Source organism: Diorhabda sublineata, chromosome 3 (genome assembly GCF_026230105.1).
Source record: "Diorhabda sublineata isolate icDioSubl1.1 chromosome 3, icDioSubl1.1, whole genome shotgun sequence".
Classification (NCBI taxonomy): Eukaryota; Metazoa; Arthropoda; class Insecta; order Coleoptera; family Chrysomelidae; genus Diorhabda; species Diorhabda sublineata.
The window spans coordinates 9052956-9078009 of NC_079476.1; the positions used below are offsets into that span (position 1 = coordinate 9052956).

Consider the following 25054-nt stretch of genomic DNA (forward strand, 5'->3'; position numbering starts at 1 on the left):
TCAGTTTTTCCAGTATTAATAAAGTTTTGTTTATTGCATGAACGTAACGAAAATTTTTTTTGTTCTATATCGCTTATATATTCGAGAAATTATATTACCAAATTAGATATATCTTGGAATTAGAAAAAGAAATTTTGTTTATATTATGTACGGATGTAAACTGTTATGTTTTCTGTGACCTTTACGAAATGCAGGTGACAGTAAATAACGAATCGCTCGTTCAGAAAGTAGGTCTTGAATTGAATCGATGAAAAATTTCCAGCGTGAATTATGAATGCAAATCCTCTGCGTGTTGAGGTTTCAACAGGTCAACTTTTATGTAATATAGAAAATAACGTGATAAACTTCTTGTCTGGGATTATTTTTTTATCAACTTTATAAAATGCGTAATATACTTGTATTATTTACTTTAATTATTCCGGAAATTGTCACGCATTTGTGAATATTTGATTGAATAGTTACAGGCTTATACGGGGTAATTCATAACTATTGGATGCAGAAAGACACAAAAATAAGAATTTGCGTAATTCATAGTAGGATTGTGGACGGGCAAGCACTGTAAAGTACAAATCAACTAAGAAAAGGCCAGACGCGTCATAACTGACAAAGTCCGCAATAATTTCCTTCTCTCTTAGGCCCATCCCATTTATGTGACAGTGGCGTTTTTTTACGATTGTTCGGTATTTTTAATATAGAAATGCAAGTGCTAAATAGTCTGGCAACGCTGCACGTCTGCCGCATGATCCAAATCAGAATTTGAAGGGAATCGTCGCGTAACCATGGATCTCTTACCATTGCCAGTCCCTCTTCGATGTTGCCAAGCCTTTACTTAGGAAGGAAAGTACATTAATATTATAAATAATTTGAGCTTATGGTCAGATGTATAACCGAGCGAACATCGGACATTCAGCATTTAGTATTGTTCGTTGTTCAGTAGATAGTGTGATTTATTGTGTTCGGTGTTATTTTTAGTCTGTGCCATAGTTTATGCTACAGATAGCGCTGTTTTTGATTCTTAGGGGCAAAATCGTTTTAAATAATGTCCGCAAAAAAAGTTGGAAAGCAAGGTCTTATTATATGCAGCAAAGGACGAGAAATCATAAGCAATATTATTAATTTCATGAAAAAAGAGGCAGATGAAGGAGTTTGACTATTTCTTTGAAAAATTACAGGTATGTAGCAAGATTTAATTCGAGAAGTAGGTTGAAGAAATGCGGAGTTTATACATTTTTATACAGGCACCTACTTATTGAGTGTCATATTTTAAATTAGAATATTAACATATTTTGATATTTCAGGGAAAGACTACTAGCTGCTACTGGGATGTCAAGGTCTACTTTTCAAAAGATATCAAAAGAAGCTCAAAAAGTTGAGTGGGGAAGGCCAAGCACATCTTTTCAATCGCCGAAAAAAATACGTAACACTAAAAAAAGAAAGCTGATTCGTATCTCGCCAGATCAGATAAAATCTATAAGAGAAATTATCTACGATTTTTATGTACTGGAGAAGAGACTTCCTACGTTAAAGTGTAAGAAATTGTTTTTATTAGTATTATAAAGTCATGTACCTACTTAGTTTAAGGTTTACTGTTGTTACTATTCAATTTAAAAGAGTAAACGTGCAATGCTAAATTATGATGAAATTACAGGTGTTTTGCAGAAAATTAATGACCGGCAAATCTTGACAGAAGCAATAAGTGTAAGCAGCTTGAATCGGCTTATTAAAAAAATTGATTTCTGGTAATAGTTTTGATTTTAAGTTGTCCATTATTACGATAATTACGATAATAAAAACCTTGATGTCTATCACAGTGATTTTTTTTTTGTAGATGGCAGAAAATGCCAGACCGAAGAAAAATTTTGTGTAAATCACACGACATTCGCCTGAAACGAATAAATTACCTAAAGAAGCTGATAGAATACCGTAACGAAGGCCACGATATATGTTATACTGATGAAACTTACATACACAGCAGCCATGTTAAAGACAGGGGCTGGTACGATGAGACTCTAAAAGAAATCAAGAAGCCAATTTCTAAAGGCCAACGGCTGATTATAATACATGGTGGAGAAAAAGGATTCGTGAACAACGGATTACTTATATTTAAATCAGGTAAGTTTGAATACTTGTATTTTTTAACATAGAATTAGTGATGGCTAAAATATCGATATTTCGGTATATCGTTTACCGAAAATTATGAATATTAATGTCAATATCTATATTCAGATTCCAGTGTCCACCAGACTTAGCCAGAATAGAAAAAATATTTTTTTGTACAATTGCATTTAAATTGCGATAAACCATAGCACTTACCACCTACTTGTCATATACCAATAGAATTATAATTTACTTACTATTTATACTTGTTTTTTTTTGCAGTTACAAAAACTGGTGATTACCATAAAGACATGAATAATCAAAATTTCATGTCATGGGTTCAAAAGCAATTGTTGCCGAATCTGCCTGAAAGGTCCGTCCTCGTTATAGACAACGCAGCATACCATAATGTACCAATAAAAAAAATATTACGACGGCTTCTAAGAAAGAAGAAATGTTAAACTGGCTAATAGAAAATGGATTACCAGCAGACCCCAAACTAACAAAACCGGAACTACACCGCATTTTTCAAGAAAATAAATTTCGCTTCTCCATAAAGTACAAACTAGACGAATTGTTACAACAACATGGGCACCGTGTACTACGTTTACCTCCTTATCATCTAGAACTAAACCCGATCGAAAAAATCTGGGCATTAGTAAAAAATTGGGTAGCTGCGCACAATACAACATTTAAACTGTCCGATACGGAGGCACTCGCTAGGCAAAAATTTGAGGAGGTATCGGAACAAGAGTGACCACACTCTAGATCACTTAGTATTTACAGTAAATACGGGTTCATCGGAAGAAATTGAAGACAAAAACAGCAAGGATACTGATAGTTCATTAGAGGATGAACTAGGATGTTCGTCTCTAGTTTCTGTTAGCGAATAATTTTTTTATAATTTTTTTTTAATTAACGACATAGATAAAATATTACACTCAACATACTGTGTATATATATATATATATATATATATATATATATATATATATATATCTTTATATATAATTAACTAAGTAATATCCTATTGTAATATATGTTTAAATCTTTAAAATATATTTTTTTTGTATTTCTTAATCTAATAAATGTTTTGTTGCGAACTGCATTAATGAATACACTGAAGCAACAGAGAGGGAATATTTTAAAGTGAGGCAGACGATTACTAGTCGATGAAACCTGTGGCGTTTTCTTAGTTGATTCGTACTTTACATAGTCTGATAGACCCGTCCTGCCCAGAGTGAAGTTACCAAATGCCGGAGTCTGTTTGAAAAGCGATTAGGCACTTTAGCTTGAGCTTTTTGACTAGGAAAACTTTGAGGCTTGTCTAGTGACACGTGTGAGTGCTGGACACACACCGATGACGTGACATGCAGTTTATTTCTCTTTCATGCACCAGTAGTTTCGCGGATCATCCGTGGTAGTGTATGGTAAGCATAAGGATTATTTGAACGTCTTAGATGAACGTGTGCGATCAAAAGGCCAGTCATCAGCCTCTGTTTAAATGGAGCAGTTTTTTTGGTGAGAGAGCCACAAAGCTTATTTATGTGTGTCTTGACTTGTCTCATCCATCTTCGAGAAGCCTGCCATATGAGCAAAATATTGAAATACTATGCAAGACACCATTGGTGCATTGTTGACCCGAATCTAGCCAGCGAGTCTGTCTCGATTCTGCCCTTGTTATCCGAATGTCTAGGCACCCAAACTAACTGGACCTTGCCTCCATCACTCACAAGCTCTTTCTAACACTCCAATAAAATCCTATAATACACTATTTCAGTCATTATCTGAGAGAGATAGAGAGAAATGCTTTACTGTCATAAATTATTACAATTTGTAGACAAAAGCTTGTAAAAACTAAAAAACAAACATTAAACTAAGTAAAGATACAAATAAAATTTCAATATACTGAAGAAAACTACAATAAGTAACAACATTATAGGTAATAGTAATAGGTAATAATTAGTAAATAAGCCCATAGTAAAAATTAAAGCAGTATGCAGCATGTCCAGAATTAAATATTATTATTAGAATAGTTTACAGATTAGAAAGCACTTTCCAGTAAATATACCCTAAAATTATTGCGGAATTCGGGAATAGATGATATCGATTTAATTTCAGTTGGCAAGTGATTCTGCATTTTTTGCATTCTAAAATATGGAGCCATTAACTAATTCTGAACGTGGAGTAGGTAAGTAAAGGTCGTGCTCCGCGTTCCTAAGTGGATAGCCGTATAACGCCCTTTCTGAAATTGAAGAAGCGTCCTTACAAATTAGGCGAACGGATCCAAAGATGAATAAGTAAGGAAGAGTCAGAATTTTTAATCTTCTAAAGAAGTCCCTGTAGTTAGCCCTGCTGTTAATTTCGAGTAAATATCTAGCAGCTCTCCGTGAGTAATCATCTCTTTTCGCATTTATCTCTATAATTATATTAGACCATTCTATCTCTTGGAACTTACAAGCAGCCTCCCTGTTTGTAAGTTTCAAGTTCCTATTTTAGAGTTTCGACCTCCTTAAATAAGTTTCCTCTAGTAAAGCTAGAATCTTTCTTTACATTGTCCATTTCACTGGTAGACGCAGGCTCTCGTGGCGTTATTTTTAAAGGTGTTAAAGGTGAGTTGGTATTGTCTATTTTGATAGCAGGCGGCCACAAGTAAATTTTTTTGTACACTAATTTTGAAATTGCAGTGCAAACTGTCCCTAGTTCTCAGCATTGGGAAGCATCGTATAAAATCATTTGTTATTAGTTTTTCTTTAACGTAGTGGGCACGGTGCTTTGCTGTATATGGAGGCGGAATGCTGGACACTAACACGTTATTACAATCCTCCTTTGTAGGGTTTATATGAGATGGGGATGAGATAATTTCAGGAGATGAAAGAACAATTGTATTTTCGTTTTTTGTATGGTCCTCTGTTAATAATACTGGTAATTTTCATTTTGTGATTAGAACCATTAACTGTCAACTAAATCAACAATTCTATCATTATGTGAAATTATCGTTGAATCATATTTGTCTGCGATGTTATTTGTTATTTAAATGAATAATATACTCGTAGGTCTTGTGCTTCGGAGTATCCTTAGGTGTACAATTAAAGTTCGATCAAATGTATCGATCATATCGTTGAACTGGTAGGCTTTTCCGTATTTGTAAAATGCATCTATAACTGTTAGAAACTATCCATTAGCTAGAAATAAAAGAAAGTAGAAGTAAAAGATTTCATCGTGATTCGTAGGTGGGGGTGTGACCATTAATTTTGGTTTGGGCGGAAGTCTATCTTATCCATTTTTTTTGAAAGACAATTTCTTTTCTCAAATTTGGTCGATAATATTGTTTATTCATTTGAAGCTCTTTTGCTGTTATTTATCTATGATTAATTATACCCTGGTGGCATTTTTATAAGTTCTTTTTGCTGTTCTTCTAAACTTACTCCTTCTAGTTGTACGTTACATTTCAAATTCGCCTGTATAGTTCATCTTTGTCTCTTGTATATTGTATAGTTCATTGTCTTTTGAAAACTAATTAATTTTTTATTGCCTAACTTTCACAAAAATTTCAAAAGTATACACAACTGATAATATAATGAAACTAAGACTAAAGTCAGACTGAGTTCGATGATTTTGTTTTGACTGGACCTTTAATTGTGGCAATGCTAGAGGTCGATGAAGATAAGCTGGTTGCTTCTGGACCAAAAATTATTTCTGGATCGTTCTGGAGTTGATAATTGTGGTGAATTATTACCCTTTTGGAAATATCGGATGTTGTTTCCCTCTTAACTACATGGTATCGTGATTCGGTTATTCGGTCTCAAAACCCTTATAGTTGAGCCTAAAGGCTTTTATAAGCCTCCTAGGAATGTAGTTAGTGCCTGTTGTCTGAAGAATTCCATTTTGCGTTTTCTTATTTCTAGGCTTTGAGTGTGAAGTTCAATAAAGTTGGTAATACAATTTACATGCTCATAAATCTGCAAAGGTGATTCTTGTAGCCCCTGTCGAAGGTTAACTAAATCTCTAGTGAGGGAATTCTCATTTATTTGGTATTCAAAGTTCTGATCCAAACTTTGTATTACAGCTTCCCATGTTTCACAACAATAAATAGGAATTACTTTTTTGGCACTAATAGTTAATTCACTCAAAATAACATGAAAAAGTATTTTGTCCTGAATATCTGCTACATTATTTTGGTTATAATAATGATTCACTGGTGAAGTCGAAATCTTGATAAATAGAAATAGAAATTGGAGTGTTATAACGATTTGAATCGTTAATATTTGATTTACTTAGATAATTCGATCATTCTAAATCTCCTCTACTTATGTCAAGGTCTTCTATGCTTGGTAGCGTGTCATTAATACTAAGGTCTGAATCGGAAAATTTGGAGGCAAAGGAGTCTGACATAAATAAAATGGCTTACAAGATACAGATGATGTTAGTATGCATTCCTGATTGTTTTTTGTGTTCCAGGATGAAATATCTTGATGATTGCCCTGAAGCTGATTTTTTCGGTTGTAGAGGATAGACGTTTGAAATCGAGAGGATCTCTAAGGACTTTTCTACTATTCTACTAACTGCGCCAAATATGAATCGTCTCACTTATATTAACTAAACATTCCACAAGAAATTCAAAAGTGTACGCAATATTATAACAATATAACGACTGAGTTCTATAATTTTGGTTGAATTTCTATAAAAAATATTGATGACCTGACTTCAAATGTTCCATTGCAAGTTTGGTCTATCTTTCATTTTACTGGATTAACAAAATCGGCATTAGGTATAATTTGGTTAGTCTTAAATAGCATAATTAATTTGTTTATATTGCTCAAAATATGTCGAGTGAACAAAGACAGCTTCAGATATAATTTGTTTATTCTAACGCTAAGAAATTCTGATATATTTTCTTTAGTCTATCTTGAAGAGGTTCATAACTCTTATCTTTTTCATATTTCAGAGTGGCTACGACCACGAGTGTGATTTACAAACAATATTCATAAAATTTCTTGATTTTTAATGATAAAAGAAATTAGTTTGTTTGTGTTTTCATGTGATTCTTGGACTTTCACACAAAAATACTTTTAATCACTTATGAGAAGGAAGTTTCTCAAATACGAGGCACTTTTTGAAAAAATAAGTATCGTTTGAGGCAGAGATATTCTAGTTTAATTAAAAAAATATGTACGTTGATGTATCTTCGACAAATTCTACTCACTCACTAGTAAACTATTTCAACACAACCATTTTGTCAATTTTGTCGTTTCTTTAATGAAAACAACACGCTAGATCAGAATTATGAGTAGTATGCTGAAGATGTTTCCAACCATATCGACTTGAATAATGCCTTTACTTAGTATTTTTTAATATTAGATCGGAGCATTCTCAGAAGCTCACAATAAGTCAGTTTATCTAGCTAAGAAATTCACGTCTCTCATAGTACTGAAAAAGAAAACACAATTGCGTACAAAATATTTCTAGAGAAACTGGATTATTAAGTCACATTTTTCAATTAAAATATCAATAATGACAGAAAGACGGTCGCTGAGTTCTTCTCCGAGCAAATGGTGCAGCCATCACTGCACGTCATATCTCACTTTCGAACTATATTATCATTTATAATGTTTTCTCCGTAGACTGCATAGAAATCAAGAGAAATATCTCACTTTTAGGCTTCTACCATGTAGACAGCAGATAACAGACTATAATGCACTGTCGGTAGACAAACAGATAGATTTTAAATAGTTACCTTCAACCATATGCGCTGATGAACAATCTCGTAATGACGTCTGTGTGTTGCAGTCCGCTAAGATACAAACACGGCATTTAAAAGTGGTACTTACTTAAAAACCATAGTCATTTATTAAATACATCCAGTGTGTTTATGAACTAACTAGCTTTTACCCGCGGCTTCGCTTGCATCGAATCCATTAAATAAGTATCAGAAATCATTATAATAGAAATATTTCAATATGATAACATTCCAGGAGTTTCATCTTTCCATTTGAGTGCATAGCAATATTGACATTTTTCATTCATTGAGCCAATAACACTTAGAGGATGATTGTGATATTCCATTGTAGGGTCATATTGAAATCCAGTATCATTAAATACGGACCACTTCTTACACATGAGATTTTCACGGCGAGTGGTATCCATTTCTGGTCGAATAATTCTCCTAGCTAGTGATTGTTCTGGCGTTTCTATCGCTCTTCTAGCTATCCGCTGCTGAGCATGTTTTTCTAAAAGACGTTGGGTCTCAGCAGCTCTCAAATCACTTTGTCGCCTTGCTTGCTGTTGTCTTCTCAGCTCAGTATGTACCGAAAATTCTTGATTTTTGAATTTTTAAATAATGTAGATTTACGCTTCCGAGACATTTTGTGGACATACGCTTTCAGTGACAGTTCAAAATAACAATGGTACCTAACCTCAAAAATTCCAAACAGCTGAAAAAAATAGCAAAATGTTAATATTTGTTGACAAAATATTTTTTTATTTTTTGATAAAAAGTATACTATATTACTTCTACTTACCTCCCAGAATATGTATACAAAGTTTCATGTTGATTCGTCAAGTAATTTTTGCGTGAAATCGTTACAAACATCCGCGCTTTCACATTTATAATATTAAGTAAGGATGTATTATGCTTTTTTGATTAGATGTTTAACTTGTACTTCTTTTTTTTGTCTAATATGAAAAGCCGATGAGGAATTACTCATTTCATCTTCCTAACGCTTTCCTATTATTTTCAACCTACCACATGGGTTTTCTGGATTATCACCGATGGTATTTCGGATGATCGTGATACCTATAGCATAGATATGGCTTCTTAGACACTAATGATATTTGACATCAATTCACGTAGACACTTTTTTGCGAATAAATTTAACAAGATATAATAGCTACACGTCTCGTTACACCAAGAATTGGTTTTGATAATCCCAGTCTAGCGAGCTTATCAGCTTTTTACCCCCGTTCTTCAAGATTATTCGATTAAGCGAGTTACGTTTTTATGAGCACATTGTTTAATTGATTTAGCTTGAATAACTTCAATTTTTTCGAACATACACTCTTGAAAGTAGATAATTTGATATGAATGAATATATAGCAAGCAAAGTTTTGCCTCGAGATTTACTTATGACTTATTTGCAGAGCTATGTCAAATTACCCAGAAATGAAATATCATATGAACATGAAACAACAATATTTTATTATCACATCTCAATTAAAAGATTTTCTTAACAATCATCATCTGATTTTACACAAGTCAAAGCAACACTGTCCCAAATTTCTCCAGATGGACAGCTGAAGGAAGTACCATGTCCATGAATACAAAGGAAGTATTTCCTACAGTTAGTAGGGTCTTCGATATACGTTCCATCAGGTACTATCGTACAATCACTGTCTGGTTCTAGAAGTAATAAAAAAAACATTAGATAAATTGAAGCATCAATCTATAAGTACATGAGGTTTATATTTAATAGCTATTTGTGTAACAAAGGAGGAAATTGCTACTATTCCTCCCGAAGATGAAGTTGGGAGAAAAAGGCACTTTACTCCAAAGTCATTTTTAGATAATTTATGTACGAAACTAACAAACACAATAAATTAAACAACGAAAACTAAGAAGTGAGAGCTGAAGCCAACCAATTTTTCGTTATATTTTCATTAACATTATTATTCAGCTGTTGTCCCCAAGTTCTCGTACTTGGCTGATTAACTTCAGTGACTCCCATAATTTGGTTCGAAATTTTTCGCATTTTTGCAAGACATTGCTACACACATTCTGTAGCGATATTTATAGACTTCCAACCTCCATGTTGCTTTGAATCAGAATTTGCAAGTAAACTCGCCGAGGTTCTTCTTAAACAATGCCCGGTATAATTTATGATATTAAGCAGTTTTACAAATAATACAATTTTTCTAATAATTATGGCAATAGTATTTTTTTCAACCATTTGTGTGATACATTTTCTTTTAGACAGACAAATAAACGCGTCTGATCTGATTTAGGGCGTATTGACATATATTTTCTATAAATATAAGAGCCCTTTTATGACGTCACTTCGCTTCCTACAATGGGGCCAGGAAATGTATACTTTGAAAAAAAAAGAGTCATAAAGATGGTTAAAAGATCCGATACGTAATGAATTCATTTCTAATGATGAAGATGAAATTTGAAATGAAGTCGAAGACTCTAAACCATCTCTTTTGATAGATTGATTGTTACTGACCAAAAATTCTCAAAACAAAAGTACAATAGAAGAGCTCTGTCATAAGAAATTATTAGTTTAATCTTGATTAATAAAGATAGGTTAGGATTTATAAGTTTTTTATTCAGTCCGTTCGCTTTCAATGTACCTTGAACTTGGAACTTTCAGACTTTATTGATAAGTGCCTGAAGATAATAGAAAGACGGGAAGAGCGTGCATATACGAAAGTGATTCGTAGTAAGAGTGACTTTTCTCCACGGTGATTAAATTATTAGTTTTTTATGATATCTGTCAAAATTCATAATAATTTTGACAAAGAGATTAATTGTTACCTTCTTAAAAATAAAACTAACCTCGATGTACGATAAAGATGGCAAAAAAATTTCGAAACTTGATTGAATATTATTTTCAACGTAAAAAACCAATTAACAAAACAATATTATTCTGAAAGCGCCCATTTCATGAAGTGATTTGTAAACAATTCTGTGCATTTAGAAATAACCATATTAATACGGTTGCTTGCTATCATTATCTTCATTAAATAGCAGCCAGTTGTTTGTTTATCAATGTAATCCTTCAAGTGAATGTAAGGCACACATTATTCAAGAAATCTCTTCTTCCTCGTATAGCATAGCCAAAACTTATCCAAAAGATATGATCAAATCATATATAGGTTTGTCAATCCCGTTTTTCCTCAGCTATATATTCATAAGTAAAATTATATAGATCACTCTATCTCTCTAACTTTTATTCCAAACTCACTGCAGGCTAAAGATTCTATTGTGACCACTTTCTTCACTTCCTTATCCTGGAACCATTGGAAGGTAACTCTATTCTATTCTATTATGACCAATTTCGAAAATTGGTCATAAAAGGTCAGTTGGTCTTATTAGTCAGTGCTAGAAAGTGCTAGAAAACAAGAAAGTTTTTCTAGGTCATTGAGAAATGTCAACACCTCATTCATGTAAGAAATAAAAGTCACCTTTGCGCGATCGAGAAGCATACGTTGATAATTATTCAGTTTAAATACTTGGTCAGAGAAATTAAATAAGATCCACCACATCAGGGTAGTGGAGACTTGCGCACAACTCTTTACTATGAATCAGACGGAGTGGGAGGAATATTATTTTATATAAAAGAAACTTGGTGTATTGAGTATGAAAAGTGTGTTAAAGTGTTAAAAAGCTTGAATTATAATAATTTTAATATTAAAATTAATTTCTATGGTAATTATTAATTGTTATTAATTAATTAACATCGCCCAAATCCCATACACTTTGACTTTCACTTATATTAAAAACAGATCTTATTTTTTTGTCCATTGACATAACATATTCCATAGTATTACAAATTTCTTTTCTATGAAAAATATATATCTCCCATTCCGTCTGATTCATAGTAAAGAGCGGTACGTAAGTCTTCACTGCCCTAATACAATGAACCGACTAAAAGCATTTGCGTTAAGTCAATGAAAAATTAATTTTTTTTAATATTAAATTAAACTGACCAAATATCTATGTTAGCTGACCACTTATCAACGAATGCTTCTCGATCACGTACCAACTGACGTTTTACAGCCAATTTTTGTCTTTCCAGATGGTATAATTGGACAATCGATATTCCACACATGGGGTGCTAAGATTCCATTGAAACAAGTGCCGTAGAAAGAGCTTTTTAAAGCTGATAAACTCTATTCTGATTTTACTTCAACAGAATGTGTCCTTCTCTGTTTCTCCAATAAATGTATACATGTCGACTGATGTACCCTGTAAATGCTTTTGAGCAATTTTACCAAAAAAATCTCCATAAATGCTCTAATGAGATGTAAACATAGCATTTTATACAGATGTAAGCCGTCTTGCGATCCTTCTTTCGTGGATAAATACGTATTGATATCTAGTTAACCTAGACCAGTTCCATGCATAAACAAAATATTGCGTTACCATAGCAACGAAAATAAACCAGAATAAAAAAAAAGGAAAAAGATGTGAATTGTGAAAATCGAAAAATTGTAGTATGGAGCCATCATCAAGTAGCTGTATTTAAAAGGGTTAGGAGGTAAGCAGATTTAATAAGATATGCTTAATAACCTTGGTGATCAATGTACTTCGTATGCGACCGTGAAAAATTGGACCGCAAGCTTCAAAAGAGGTGAATTTTCCACTGAAGATGATGACCGATCGGGAAGGCCAGTTTCTGTGTCAGTCACCGAAAATATCGATGTAGTTCATGACATGATTTTATCAGACCGTCTAATTGGGCTAAGACGGATATCTGAAGTACTGAAATTTCATACGAATGCGTTCATCATATAGTTCACGTCTATTTGGACATGCAAAATGGATCCTCAAATGTTTGGATGTTGACCAAAAGCGTGCAAGGGTAGAAACATCGCGTTCGATCTGTTCTCGATTTGAAAACGATGAAGACTTCTTAAATCGAATTGTTACTATGGATGAGACTTGAGTACATTTCTACGATCCAGAAACAAAGCAACAATCGATGGAATGGCGACACTCTGGTTCTCCAAGACCTAAGAAGTTTTGTGTCGAAACAACTGCTGGAAAAGTTCTTGCTTCAGTTTTTTGGGATTGCCATGGAGTAATCATGATTGATTTTTTGGATAAGGGTAGAACAATACCTGGATATTACTATTCAACATTACTGACCACTCTACGTGAAAAAATTAAAGAGAAAACAAGCGGAAAGCTATCCAATGGCATTTTAGTTCTGCAAGTCAACGCCCCTGCACACAAATCTCATTATGGATTGCAAACAATTCGTGATTTACGGTTTAAATTACTAGAACACCCCCCTTATCCACCAGATTTGGCTTTGTCCGACTATCATCTCTTTTCTCGACTGGAAAAAAGTTTAATTTTAATTTAACTCAATAATCCTACAAAATAAATGACGAAATTTTCAAACAGAAAAACAAAGAGTTTTCCACTCCAAACACTTTTGCGTATGATTGATAGTTTCTAAGTTATTTTGAAGAAAAGACTATTTTTTCATTTCAAGCTCATGTTTTTTCAAAAATATTAAATATTAAATATTAAAATATTAAACCGGACAAACGCTTATTTGAACACGAATAAAGCGAATTGTGAAGTGGCATCGATTTTTTTCAAATGGGGTGAAAGAGAGGGTGAGACTATCACTATTTTTTTCAACGAAAAATTAGGAATCGACATTCTTTTCTTTATATATCGTTTAGTTTTAATGCTAGGAACTTTCGAAAGGAACAAAACTTGAGGTTATTTAAAGGACTTTATGAAAGGTTTTCCACGAAAAATGCATTGGTTTTCGGTTATTCCACATACAAACTTTCCATTTTGGTGTTTGAAAATATCAATCAAGCAAAAATTCCATTTATATTGGGCCTGCATGAATCGTAATTATGCGATTTTTTCGATTTTTTATAAGTTACAATTTTAGTCGCAGCATTTTTTTTTATTAAGTGCATATTTTTCCACTTATTCCCAAAACACAATCTAAAAACGTTTTTTTTTTGTCTGAGAACTGACAATTTCACTTACGAATAAGTAGAAAAGTATCGACTTTCAGAATAAGCTGTATGAAGCAAAAGTTGCTTAAAATTATTGAATTTATCGATTTCCATACTTATTTTTAATGAAAAACTTTTCATCCCCGAGAAGGGGATATTCCTAGGCATAGGGTAGGTTTTGAAGTAGAAGGTAAGTAGAACTTAATTCAAATTTTTTATGAAAATCTGTGCTGTATGGGATCAATACACGGGAAAATGGTCATTATGAGTATGATAAATTTTATTTTGACCCGTTGATACAAGCACTGAGAAATAAAAAAGTATTTTTCTTGTCAAGGTCTGTGAAAAAAATCAAATCAAATTATATTTACTAATCCTACTCCAACTTTTAGTCGGTTAGAAATTGTTTTAAATTATTATTATAATTTTTAACAAGTTTTAATTTTTTATGTATACTTTTAGCAGGCTTTGTAATAAATGACACTTATTCAACTGTCATTAGTCAATTGTTAATACTTTCGAAAATCGTTAAAATAGCTCGTTCTCAATTTAATAAAGAATAAATAAAATTTAGACCCCACCTGCATCTTTTAAAATTTACAGAACATTTAATATCTAGATAACGGTAAGGTTTAGAAATAGTAAAGTATACGCGAATTTGTCTTATTTTTACCCCTGATTTCATTAAAATAGAAGAAACTGGGTGTTTCTACTTAAAACAATGAAGAAACTTGGAATAACTTTTATACACAACTTGTATATAATGAAACATTTCTCGACATAGATTCAAATACGTCTGACCTTGATAAAAGCAACCGAACAGAATCCATTTCTATATCTTTAAGGGTTTCCTCGTAAACAAAATATTTATAATGGTCTGCAATTGTCAAATTTTTTACAAAAAAATTAATATCTCAAAAAGTATGTATTTTTCGAGAAAAGTTTTCAGGCAAAAGTATACTAAATTTTTACGTATATTTCAAAAATGTATTAATATACAGGGTCTTTCCCTGAAAACAACAAAGTTACAGTCGTCTTCCGGTAGAACCGGAAGTCGGCCATCTTTGAAAATATTTTAGATGAAAATTTCGTATCGTAAAACCCAAACATAGGAGTTTTCATGACTTTACTATGAGTATTTTGCCATATACAGATAGTTTTAGCTTGTCGTGGGACACCTTGTATATTGTGTCTAGCCACTAGGGTTTACTTTTTTCATTTTTTAATATTTATTCTATTTATGCACAATTACGTTATAATAAATATTTTCCAGATATGATTTTCTACCGTTTCTATAGAGTATATTGGACAAAAAAAAATTGTTTTCAAGTTCCCAAAAAAAAATAATAAAACAAAATAATAGAAATAGAGCAATCTTCATCTTCGAAAACTTTACTGATGGGTGAATAACTAGGCGACATCTAAGATTTTTAGATGGAAGTGCGACTTCATACAACCTTGAAGAAAGTGTATTTGCGGTGTTGGCAAACTTAGGTTTGCAGGTTGTACCGCTAGAGGGCGGTCAAAATGATCCAATAGAAAATATTTTATTCGTTTGAACTCCATAGTTTGGACACATGTTTAACCTGTTGCAAGTCCGCAATTGTTTTTTATCTGTTTTTGCGTGAAATTTCAAAATGTAACATGTATGTTACTGATTTCGATCACTGTCAATGTTATCTTTGTTCGATCTCATCCCAGTATCCTGTATTATAAGTATAATGGTTCCTGATAAAGGAGCCGTTGGAAGCAGGAATTACTGCAATTATACGCCAGCACAATCAGAAGAAACAGTTCGACTCATTAAGTCGAGTGTAATGTCTCAAAAACTGGCTTCCGAGACATATAAAATACCACGATCCACATTGCAAAAAAAGGTGATGGAAGTACACAACAAAACTCCAGGTAGTCAGACTATATTGTCAGTTGAAGAAGAAGGAAAAATCGAAGCAAATATTTTAGTACCATCGACATATGGTTTTTCTTTGGTTTCCTTATATCTGAGAAAACTTGTGAAGAATTATCTAGTTCCAAAGGGCGTAGATATAAGGAGGTTTAGAGATAATCTTCCTGGTACTGAATGGGTAAGACTGATTTTAAAAAGACATCCAGCACTGACACAACGTTTTGCTGCAAATATAAAATCCATGCGGGCAGCTATTTCAATTAATGTCTAATACATAATTTGACAATTTAGAAAGAGAATTAGAGGGGGTCCACCAGAAAATATTTGGAATTATGACGAATCCCCGCTATCCGACGACTTAAGCAATAAAAAAGGGGTTGCAAATATCCTGAACGTATCCTAAACTCGTCCAAGCAATCTACAAGTGTCATATTTTGTGGAAATGTTTCAGGTACGTAGTTTATAAATCTAAAAATATGTACGATACTTGGATGGAAGGGGGACCAGAAGGAACCCGTTATAATCACTCAAAGAGCGGGTGGTTTGAGAGCCCTATATTTAAAGACTGGTTTGGAAATCTACTTCTTCCTGCTTTAAGACATTTAGAGGGAACCAATGTATTGATTGGCGATAACCTTTCTTCGCACCTAAATACACATGTTCTGGACCTTTGTTCTCAAAATGTTTGCCACCTAACACAAAACATATGAGTTAACCGATATCGATATTATTACAAATTATAAACTAAGTGGAGCCAATACCACGTTTCAAAAATTCCAGTTTTTCCACGTCTGCTCAAATCATTGACAGATGCCTTATTAGGACTGGGAAGGGAAAATTTAAGAAGTGGATTTGAAAGAGCAGTCAATGTAATAGCTGGAAGGAGCAGTTAAATAGGCGACATTCAAAAACAACAAGTTGCGGGTCTTAGTGGTTAGGTTAGGTTAGAAAAATATCGCTTTCTGCCCTACCAAAAAAACTAGGATGATGTCCAGTGACTGTCCAGCTCTGTTGATATTTCCCTCCAATCTGATGGAGACCAAGACTTCAGATAACTGGAAAGTGAAAACAAAGAGACACAAGAAAATATAAGAACTGGATGTAACGAAGAACTCAAAATCGGAAAATTTCATCTGTTTTTATTTGAGAAAAAGATTTATCCTGAAAAGATCGTGTAAATTATTCAGAAAAATATGAAGCAATACAAAATAAAAACTCTTGCACCTAGTGGATTGTTTCAGTGAAAGTGGCCCACGTCTGACGACATTATCTGGTACGCAGAAGAAGAGTTTTTGCAGGTCATAGAGAAACCTATTCCATCCAAGAGAGGTTTCTTCAAGATACCGGAAATTGAAAAATACTCCTAAGCTAGTCTTAGCTACAGTTTGAATGTCTCGATTTTTTTACCAAAGAATGCTATTTAATTTCATTTTCTTAACCAAAGAATGTTATTTTGATCCACTATTATTTTTTCCAAAGAATTTTCTTTTATTATGTAATTAAAATCATTATAAAACATTTTGTTTAATTATTGCTATGCTTACATGCCCAATATCCTGAAAAATAACAAAAACCTATTTGGCAATCATAACCATGGCCAGAGTCACCTATATATCTGCGAGTCCTTACGTTTTCTAAATAAAACAAGTGTGGACAAAGTAACCTAACTTGTCTGTCTGACTTTGGCCACTCAATATTAAAAAAAAAAGTGTATTTAGAAATCCGTCAGCTTTTTGCCAATTTCAAAGATGAAAGTACTAATAAGACCTACAAAATAAAACCAAGAACAAACATTTATAACATTTGGTTTTTAATAGTTATAACAATGTAAAGTTTAAAAATGGACCAAAGTAACCCAAATTTACTGTATAATATTATTATCAATAAAATTTCTATTGTAGAGAACAAGTGATTGAACAAATAAAATATAGTCCTGACCTGTCGAGCGTCGACAAATTTTCTATAACTAGATTGAATAATGACTCATTAGTCTACGATTGATTTTATATCTCCATTAAAGGGCTTATTAGTATAAATTGGCATTCGACGACGGATGGATGTTGATTTTCGATTGAATTTTTCTCTAGATTTTCATAAATCAGTTTTCAAATAAGTCTATTTCGATTTTCTTCACACATTTGACATACTCGGAAGTGTGTATAGGATAATTCAGTACTTTTTCGTATTTTAAAATAATATTGAGTTTGTGATATGAAAAGTGTTGATAATATCTAGAAACTTCTAATCTTTTGATGGATGCGAATCAAATAAAAAATGTGAACTGGTGAGTGATTTTTATATTCCAGTTTCTCCTTTTTTGGGATTTAGTTTATTATATAAAAAAATTTAAAAATTTAGTTTCGATTTATCATGTTCTAACTTGTTCGAATTGGTTTGTGGTGGGGATTAGTTTTGTCTGAAAGATTAATATAGTTCTCGTTATTTGTTAATTATTTTAGGAATTATTTCGAAACAAAAGCGGGTATGTAATGCGAAGTAGGCTTTCAATTTTTGTTCATACAGGAGACTCAATATAAATATTCTTAGACCAAAATAATTTTTTATACCAGCTCTATACAAGGTATATGTAAAATTGGCCATTTATTTTAATTGGCTATTGTGTTTACACAAATCATTTGATTTTTCAAATTTTACAGTACACTACTATCAAGTATTCCACTGGTATTAGTTTCGAAATTCCAGGACCGGATTTAATTTAGGGATTCATATTAAACATTGCACCCTATATAATATTTTTTTTTAAATGCAATAAGTGATTTTCAGATCTCAGATTTCAGATCTAAATAACCAATGAAAACAGCGTATTGGACAAAGTTGTCGCATTTTTATTCAATTTTTAGTGAACAATCGAATTTTATCAAACATGATGTACACACATGTTATGAAGTTCAAGTATTTTAACTAAAATAATATCCTCTCCGAGAGGTTCTACTTATGGTAAAAATATGATCCAGCCTGTATTAACAATAAAATCTCCTGTAAAAATAACTAAAACGAAAAATAAATATGATAAGAATTATTAAAAATGAAGTTGAATAATCATATTAAATTGTTTTCTCTCTATACTTTTAACGCTTAACAAACGAACTCGAAATTTTTTTTTCTCTGATTAAATCTCGTTTTGCTTTATCGCGATATAAATTTTGTTGTACCATCAGTGATTTTGAACGTTAAAAGAAAGCCGTTATTCACTTGATAACGATATTCAACGGTGTAAGACATAAGAACAATTCAAGAGACGAAAATGAGATTATATCAAGATATTTTTTTCAATTTAAGGAGATCGAGACGAATTTCTAAAAGTTTCGTTCTCGTTTCATGTGAAATGCTAGTTGGTTAACACAAAAAACATATTTGCACAGAAGGTGAGTAGTAAATCTTCATGAATCCGAATCCTGATTGAAAGCAACTTCAAATTTTTAGAATTCATAACAATTCAGACTTACTTGTGGTAGTTCCGGAACCATGTGTAGTGGTTAGATCTGGAATCAAAGCGAAAATATGTTATAAACGATACCCGAATGTTTTGGATGTGGGTATATTTTCATACCGGATGGTTCATGATAATGATAAAGATAATAGGTCAAAGATTAACTAACAATTGTATTGGTTTTGTGTAAAAATTTCACATTTTCGATTGAGGTCTTCATAAAAGGAGGGGTTTTTTGATTGTGAAGTCTTCATATTATGATTACGATTACGATTTTCGTGAAAACTTGAAATTTGCGACGCAGCTTGAAAATCTGGACTTAAATGGTGATAAGTTTATAATTTCTGCTGGCAAAATATTGAAGAAATCATAAAATTGTGGGAATCTTATGCCCTACAATAATCTAAAATAAGATATCAAAAAAAATTTCTACTGTTAATTTAGCTTTTACGAAAAATGTTTAACATTTAGAAAATTGTCACTCCACAACAATCATCATGAAACCTTATACATGGACTATTGATATTACGAGAAATCGATTTATCATATCTATTTTAAGGAGAAGCATTTACTTCCGGAGATACCATTATCTCAGGAAAGCTAACAGATATCGAACCATGGACAACTTTGTTTAATAGATCTCATTAAGATCTTTGTGTGAAAAGTCACGAAAAATCAATAAATAGAATTAAAATTTAGTAATGTTTGTGAAGTTAGGTTAGGTTTTTTGATAAAAATGATGCATGTGCATCTTTTTTCACGGAAACTCTTCAGAGCATGCGTCAATCATTATGACTATCAGACACGGATAGATCTTGATGAGATCTATAGAACAAAGTTATCCATGGTTCGATATCTGTTCATCTTCCTGAGATAATGGTCACTTCCGTTATCTCCAGAAATAAATGTTTCCGCATACAATAGATATGATAAATATATTTCTCGTATCAACAATAGTCTATGTATAGAGTTCCATGATTATCGTCGTGGGATGGCTGATCATACTCAAATCATATAAAATTAATAGCATACAAAAATATAGACAAATATTTTCTCTAATGTTTGTGTTCTCCAATTTGGAAAATTCAAAATGACGGCCGCATAAACTGATTTCATATATTTTTTTCAATCGCTGTTCATTATATGAACACCAACACTTTTGTAATTTTGTTTTTCTCGTTTATCAATATAACATGGAATCTTACATTTGAGTAATTAAAGTGTGAATTTGAATAAATAGCTCAAAATTATCAAAATAACGAAAAAAAATTTCAGACTGGAGCTTCTTTCGTTTTATTCCATTCTCTAAAAACTTTTGCATAGTATTGTATATTTTTCTTATTTCATCAAAAAGTAGTTATTTCAACAAACAAAAACAAACAACTTTTTAAAAAAATCGAATATTTTGCCGTGAGATTTTTCCATTGAAGATTAGGGTACTTTTTGGATCTTATGGGTAAAAATGAATATTTTAAATCAGTAAAATTACAGTGAGTTTAGGACATAGAATTGTATGTTTTCACTAGATTTTGTGAGAAAGATATTTTTTTAAAGATATAAATGAAAAACCCGACACATGGTTTTTTTAATATTTCACATAAATTTTGTGGTTAAGTCAAAAAAGTGTACGAACAATGGTTGTGTACTCGTACATTTTGATTACCTACAACTCCACCAACAAATTTTTTTCTGTAGAGAGAGAGACAGAGAGAGAGAGAAAGAAAGAAATGCTTTATAGTCATAAGAGAAAAGCTTGTAAAAACTAAAGAAAAAACATAAAAAAAGATAAAACAACCTACAACTCCACCAACTAACTTTTTTTCTGTAGAGAGAGAGACAGAGAGAGAGAAAGAGAAAGAAATGCTTTATAGTCATAAGACAAAAGCTTGTAAAAACTAAAGAAAAAACATAAAAAAAGATAAAACAAATAAACTAAAATTTAAATATACAGAAGAAAACCACAATGAGTAACAAAATTATGGGTAATAGTAATAGAGAATAATTAGTAAATAATAAATAAATAAATAAATATCTTTATTTAGTACTTAGCTGCTTATAACTAAATTAGAAACATTACAAAATCAACTTTGATTGCGCAAATACGTAAACAGCCGTTTATTAAATTTATATACATTTGGTACATTTCACACTCACACTCAATTCATTAAAACAGTGTTTTTTGCAATGCTGAGGTTCGTACAATGTCAAGATTATCGTTTTGTTTGGATCTAACATTATAATTATGAAACTGCAGTCGTGCAGTCGTTTCTCTAAGTATGCATTTAAATACTCTGGCATTAGGTTATGTTCAATTTTATATATTAAAAGGAGATTCGCTCTTTTAATGTTCTGCTCAACAGTTAGCCAATTTAGAGTTTCAAGCATGTAATCAATTGGTGTATATTTACTACAATTTAACAAAATACTCATGATTTTGTTCTGTTGTATTTGTAATTTACACACATCTTCCTTGTTGCAAGAAATTAATACTGAGCTCCAATATGTAAAGTGAGGCAAAATTATGGTTTTATATTTCATCATTCTAATCCATTCAGAAGCACAATAAGATATTCAACGGAAAAACCCTATTTTTTGCCTAATTTCTCACAAAAATAATCAAAATGAATTGAAAAATTTAATTGTGGATCTAAAATGACACCCAAATATAATTTCTTTCACAAACTCTATTATGGATAGAGACAAATTTAGATTATAAAATTTCTTACAATTTATAGCTGAGCCCACCACCATACATTTTGTTTTTGAGGAGTTTAATTTTAATCTATTCTGACAAAACCATTTATACAATATCTTAAGTTCATCATTCAAAATATTCACAATTTCTAAGTAGTTTTGCCCAGATACTGATATAAGGGTATCATCAGCAAATAAATTAACGAAACAATTTTTTAAAACTATATGAAGATCATTAATATATATTATAAGCCAAAGTGGGCCCAGGATACTTCCCTGGGGTACATCCAGCACACTTTCCTTCTTTTGAGATACCACGCCTGACATTTTTGTTTTATGAAATCTGTTTTTTAAATAGTTATTAATCCAACTTAAAGCACATTTATTCACACCATAGTATTGCAGTTTTCTTATAAGAATTCGACGGTCAATTGTCTCAAAAGCACGCTGAAGGTCAACAAAAACAGCAATCACTAAATCACCAATGTTTATTTTTTCTCGCCAATTTGCACACACGTACTGAATCGCTGACTCCAGAAATGCTGACTTCTAAAGCCAGACTGTCCCATAAAAAACAAGTTACTTTTTTCGAAGAACTTCCTAAGTTGATTAAAAATTAAAAATTTCAATGATCATATCTACAGCTGGTAAAAGATTAATAGGCCTAAACTCTGAAGGTTTCTTTCGTTTATTTACTTTTGGGATAGGTGTTATCACACTAGTTTTTAGGTGACGTGGTCCACAGCAAAATTAAACCAGTATGCAGCATGTAATATTATTATTAGAATAGAAGTCGTTTAGAGTAGAAGACACTTTCCAGTAAATATGCCATCAAATTATGGCAGATTCGGGAAAAGATTATTTCGATTTGATTTCAATGGGCAAGTGATTGTGCATTTTTTGCATTGTAAAATATTGAGCCCTTAACTAATTCTGCACGTGGAGTAGATAGATGAAGGTCGTGCTTCGCGTTCCTAAGCGGATAGCCATGCAACGACCTTACTGAAATTGGAGAAGCGTGCTATGTGTGAAGAAGAGTCAAAATTTTTGATATTTTAAAGAAGTCCCTGCAGTGAGCCCTGCTGTATAGATCGAGTAAATATCTAACAGCTCTCTTTTGTAATTTGAGGATTCGCTCAAATTGAGTCGCACTACGCGTACTCCGAAAAGGAAGAGCATATAGGAGATTCGACTCAAAGAGGCCATAATAGACAGTTAACGGGGTGGATATGTTCAGTTTTTTGGAAACTGATCCTAGTATAAAGCAGGAGGAAATTGATTTTTTAGATAAGAATTTTAGAATTTTATAGATTCAGCGACGTCAATGGTGATATTATTTAATAAAAAAGGCTGCAATGTATTTTTATATGATGAAACTTTGGTTTTAGAAACGTTGGGTCAGAGAGGATTAGAATAGCACCATGATTTAAGGATGATTAGGTCACTAGATATGGTCCTAGGAAGTGCCGTGAGTTCAGGGCTGCTCTAAGAGAAGCTAGTGTCGTCTGCAAATGGACATATTTTACCACTGATGTCCAGATTGGCAATGTCGTTTATAAACAGAAGAAACAAAATAGGACCTAGTATTAAGCCTTGGAGCACTCCACATTCTATTGTCTTTCAAGAAGTCATCGTTATATGAACCGTTACAAGCTAACTTCCTTTGGTAAGGTATGACTTAAATCGTGCGCAAGAGGTGTTCCCCTGAACCATAGTACTGTAATTTGTTGATTAAAATATTATGATTGACCCAATCGATAGCCTTGGTGATGGCTGTTTAGGCTAGAGTACACATTATTAAGGAGGGAGCATATAGCATCATTTGTGCATAGTAAGAATTCAATATTTGAAAAGAAATGATAGAACTCTCTTCTTGGCCAATCTTTCTATGATCTTAGATAACGTGGTAACGAGTACAGTTGGGCGATAAATCGATACTTGATTTTTATCCCCTTCTTTATGCACAGGTATAATTATAGCCGTCTTTGAAATGAAACGTTAAAGTCCATCAGTTTCAGATGAGTATTTATTTTTGATTTCATTAGTTGTACTGCGAAGCTCTGCTAAAACTACGGGCATAAATAAGAAACTGTACGAATTAGCATCAGGGAGAACTAATAGTATTGGTGGAATTAAAAAAAAACCTTTTTTCCCTTAAATACTCACCCCCTCTCACTTTCCGAACTCAGATCGACCGGAATTCATTATCCCTTCATCATTTTTATATCCTCTGCCTTGTCTAATAGATGCCATCCTACTATAATTTTTTTTGGCTAAAAAATTATCGACCCTGGTCTAATAGAAATATATGTAAAGTTGGAGGTTAGCGTTATTTATTCTACTATTATGCGCAAGCCGGCTTAACTAGAAAAATACCGGGTGGACAATGGAACAAGTATTACATGCTGCTTAAATATTGTTGATGAATTGCTAATGGCAAGCGAATATGGTAGATTCTATACCACTTACACCTCCAAATTCACACTCTATAAGTGTAAGGCGCGAATGAACACACAAAATGCAGCGTGTCGCTGCTAATGAAAAGCATGAACAAAATGCTCAAACTATTGAGTAAAAAATATGAATTTATACACAATTTGATAATAACATAGGTGTAGTTGTGTTAGCTAAAACATAAAATATTGGTTAACAAACGGCCCGTGATATTGTTAACAGAAAAGCCAAATTACAGAGCTTTGTGGCTAAAGCTGACAGTGCAAACGCTATTTCTGATAGAAATTCTCTAAAAGGGTCTACCTTTCGATTGGTGCTTATAACTAGATTGTTTTTGATGAAATGATCAGACGGGGTTCTAGTATCACAAGCTGATATGTTAGCTAGGCAAGCCGAAAACTTTCACGAGCAGTTGAGAGTTAACGGAATCCTGTGGGCTCCATCTTGTTGGCTATACAGGCTAAAAGAATGTGATGGATTACGAGAAATAGCTGTTTAATGGAAGAAATTAAGCTATGGTGGAATTATGTTATAATCTGGGAAATCCTATAGACAAGCGAGACCTGAACTTGAGCAAGTATATAATGGCGACGAAATGAGAATGTTATGCCGAAAACTAAGAATTGCTGCAAGCTTAGGAACTAGTAGGTATACCCGTTTAGCTCAACATATTTTTACGCAGACATTGTTTCGTTGAGGTAATTTATAATTTAGGTTTCATATTTACCAAATACCGTATTATG

The 25054-nt window shown here is 32.5% G+C and overlaps 3 protein-coding genes across 6 annotated transcripts in view; 2 read left to right on the plus strand and 1 right to left on the minus strand.

Moving 5' to 3' along the window:
• Window positions 1-1660: 1660 nt before the first annotated feature.
• LOC130441230 (uncharacterized) lies at window positions 1661-2558 on the plus strand. Its single transcript, XM_056774811.1, has 3 exons — window positions 1661-1739; window positions 1829-2112; window positions 2380-2558. Exons 2-3 carry the CDS (start codon window positions 1839-1841, stop codon window positions 2556-2558), a joined length of 453 nt encoding a protein of 150 aa, XP_056630789.1. The 5' UTR covers window positions 1661-1739; window positions 1829-1838.
• Window positions 2559-9272: 6714 nt separating this feature from the next.
• LOC130442171 (chondroitin proteoglycan 2-like) overlaps window positions 9273-25054 on the minus strand; it is a 75594-nt gene continuing 59812 nt past the window's right edge. For all 3 annotated transcript variants that reach the window (XM_056776268.1, XM_056776269.1, XM_056776267.1), the window contains 2 exons: window positions 19180-19215; window positions 9273-9496 (listed from right to left, as the gene is read on the minus strand). In XM_056776268.1, the coding sequence (XP_056632246.1) occupies window positions 9324-9496; window positions 19180-19215 (209 nt within the window). In that variant the 3' untranslated portion in view covers window positions 9273-9323. The remainder of the gene's footprint in view (window positions 9497-19179; window positions 19216-25054) is intronic.
• LOC130442172 (arrestin domain-containing protein 2-like) overlaps window positions 14952-25054 on the plus strand; it is a 300222-nt gene continuing 290119 nt past the window's right edge. The window contains exon 1 of one of the 2 annotated variants that reach the window (XM_056776273.1): window positions 14952-17996. The gene's annotated coding sequence lies outside the window, so the exon portion shown is untranslated. The remainder of the gene's footprint in view (window positions 17997-25054) is intronic. The other variant, XM_056776270.1, reaches the window with a different exon arrangement.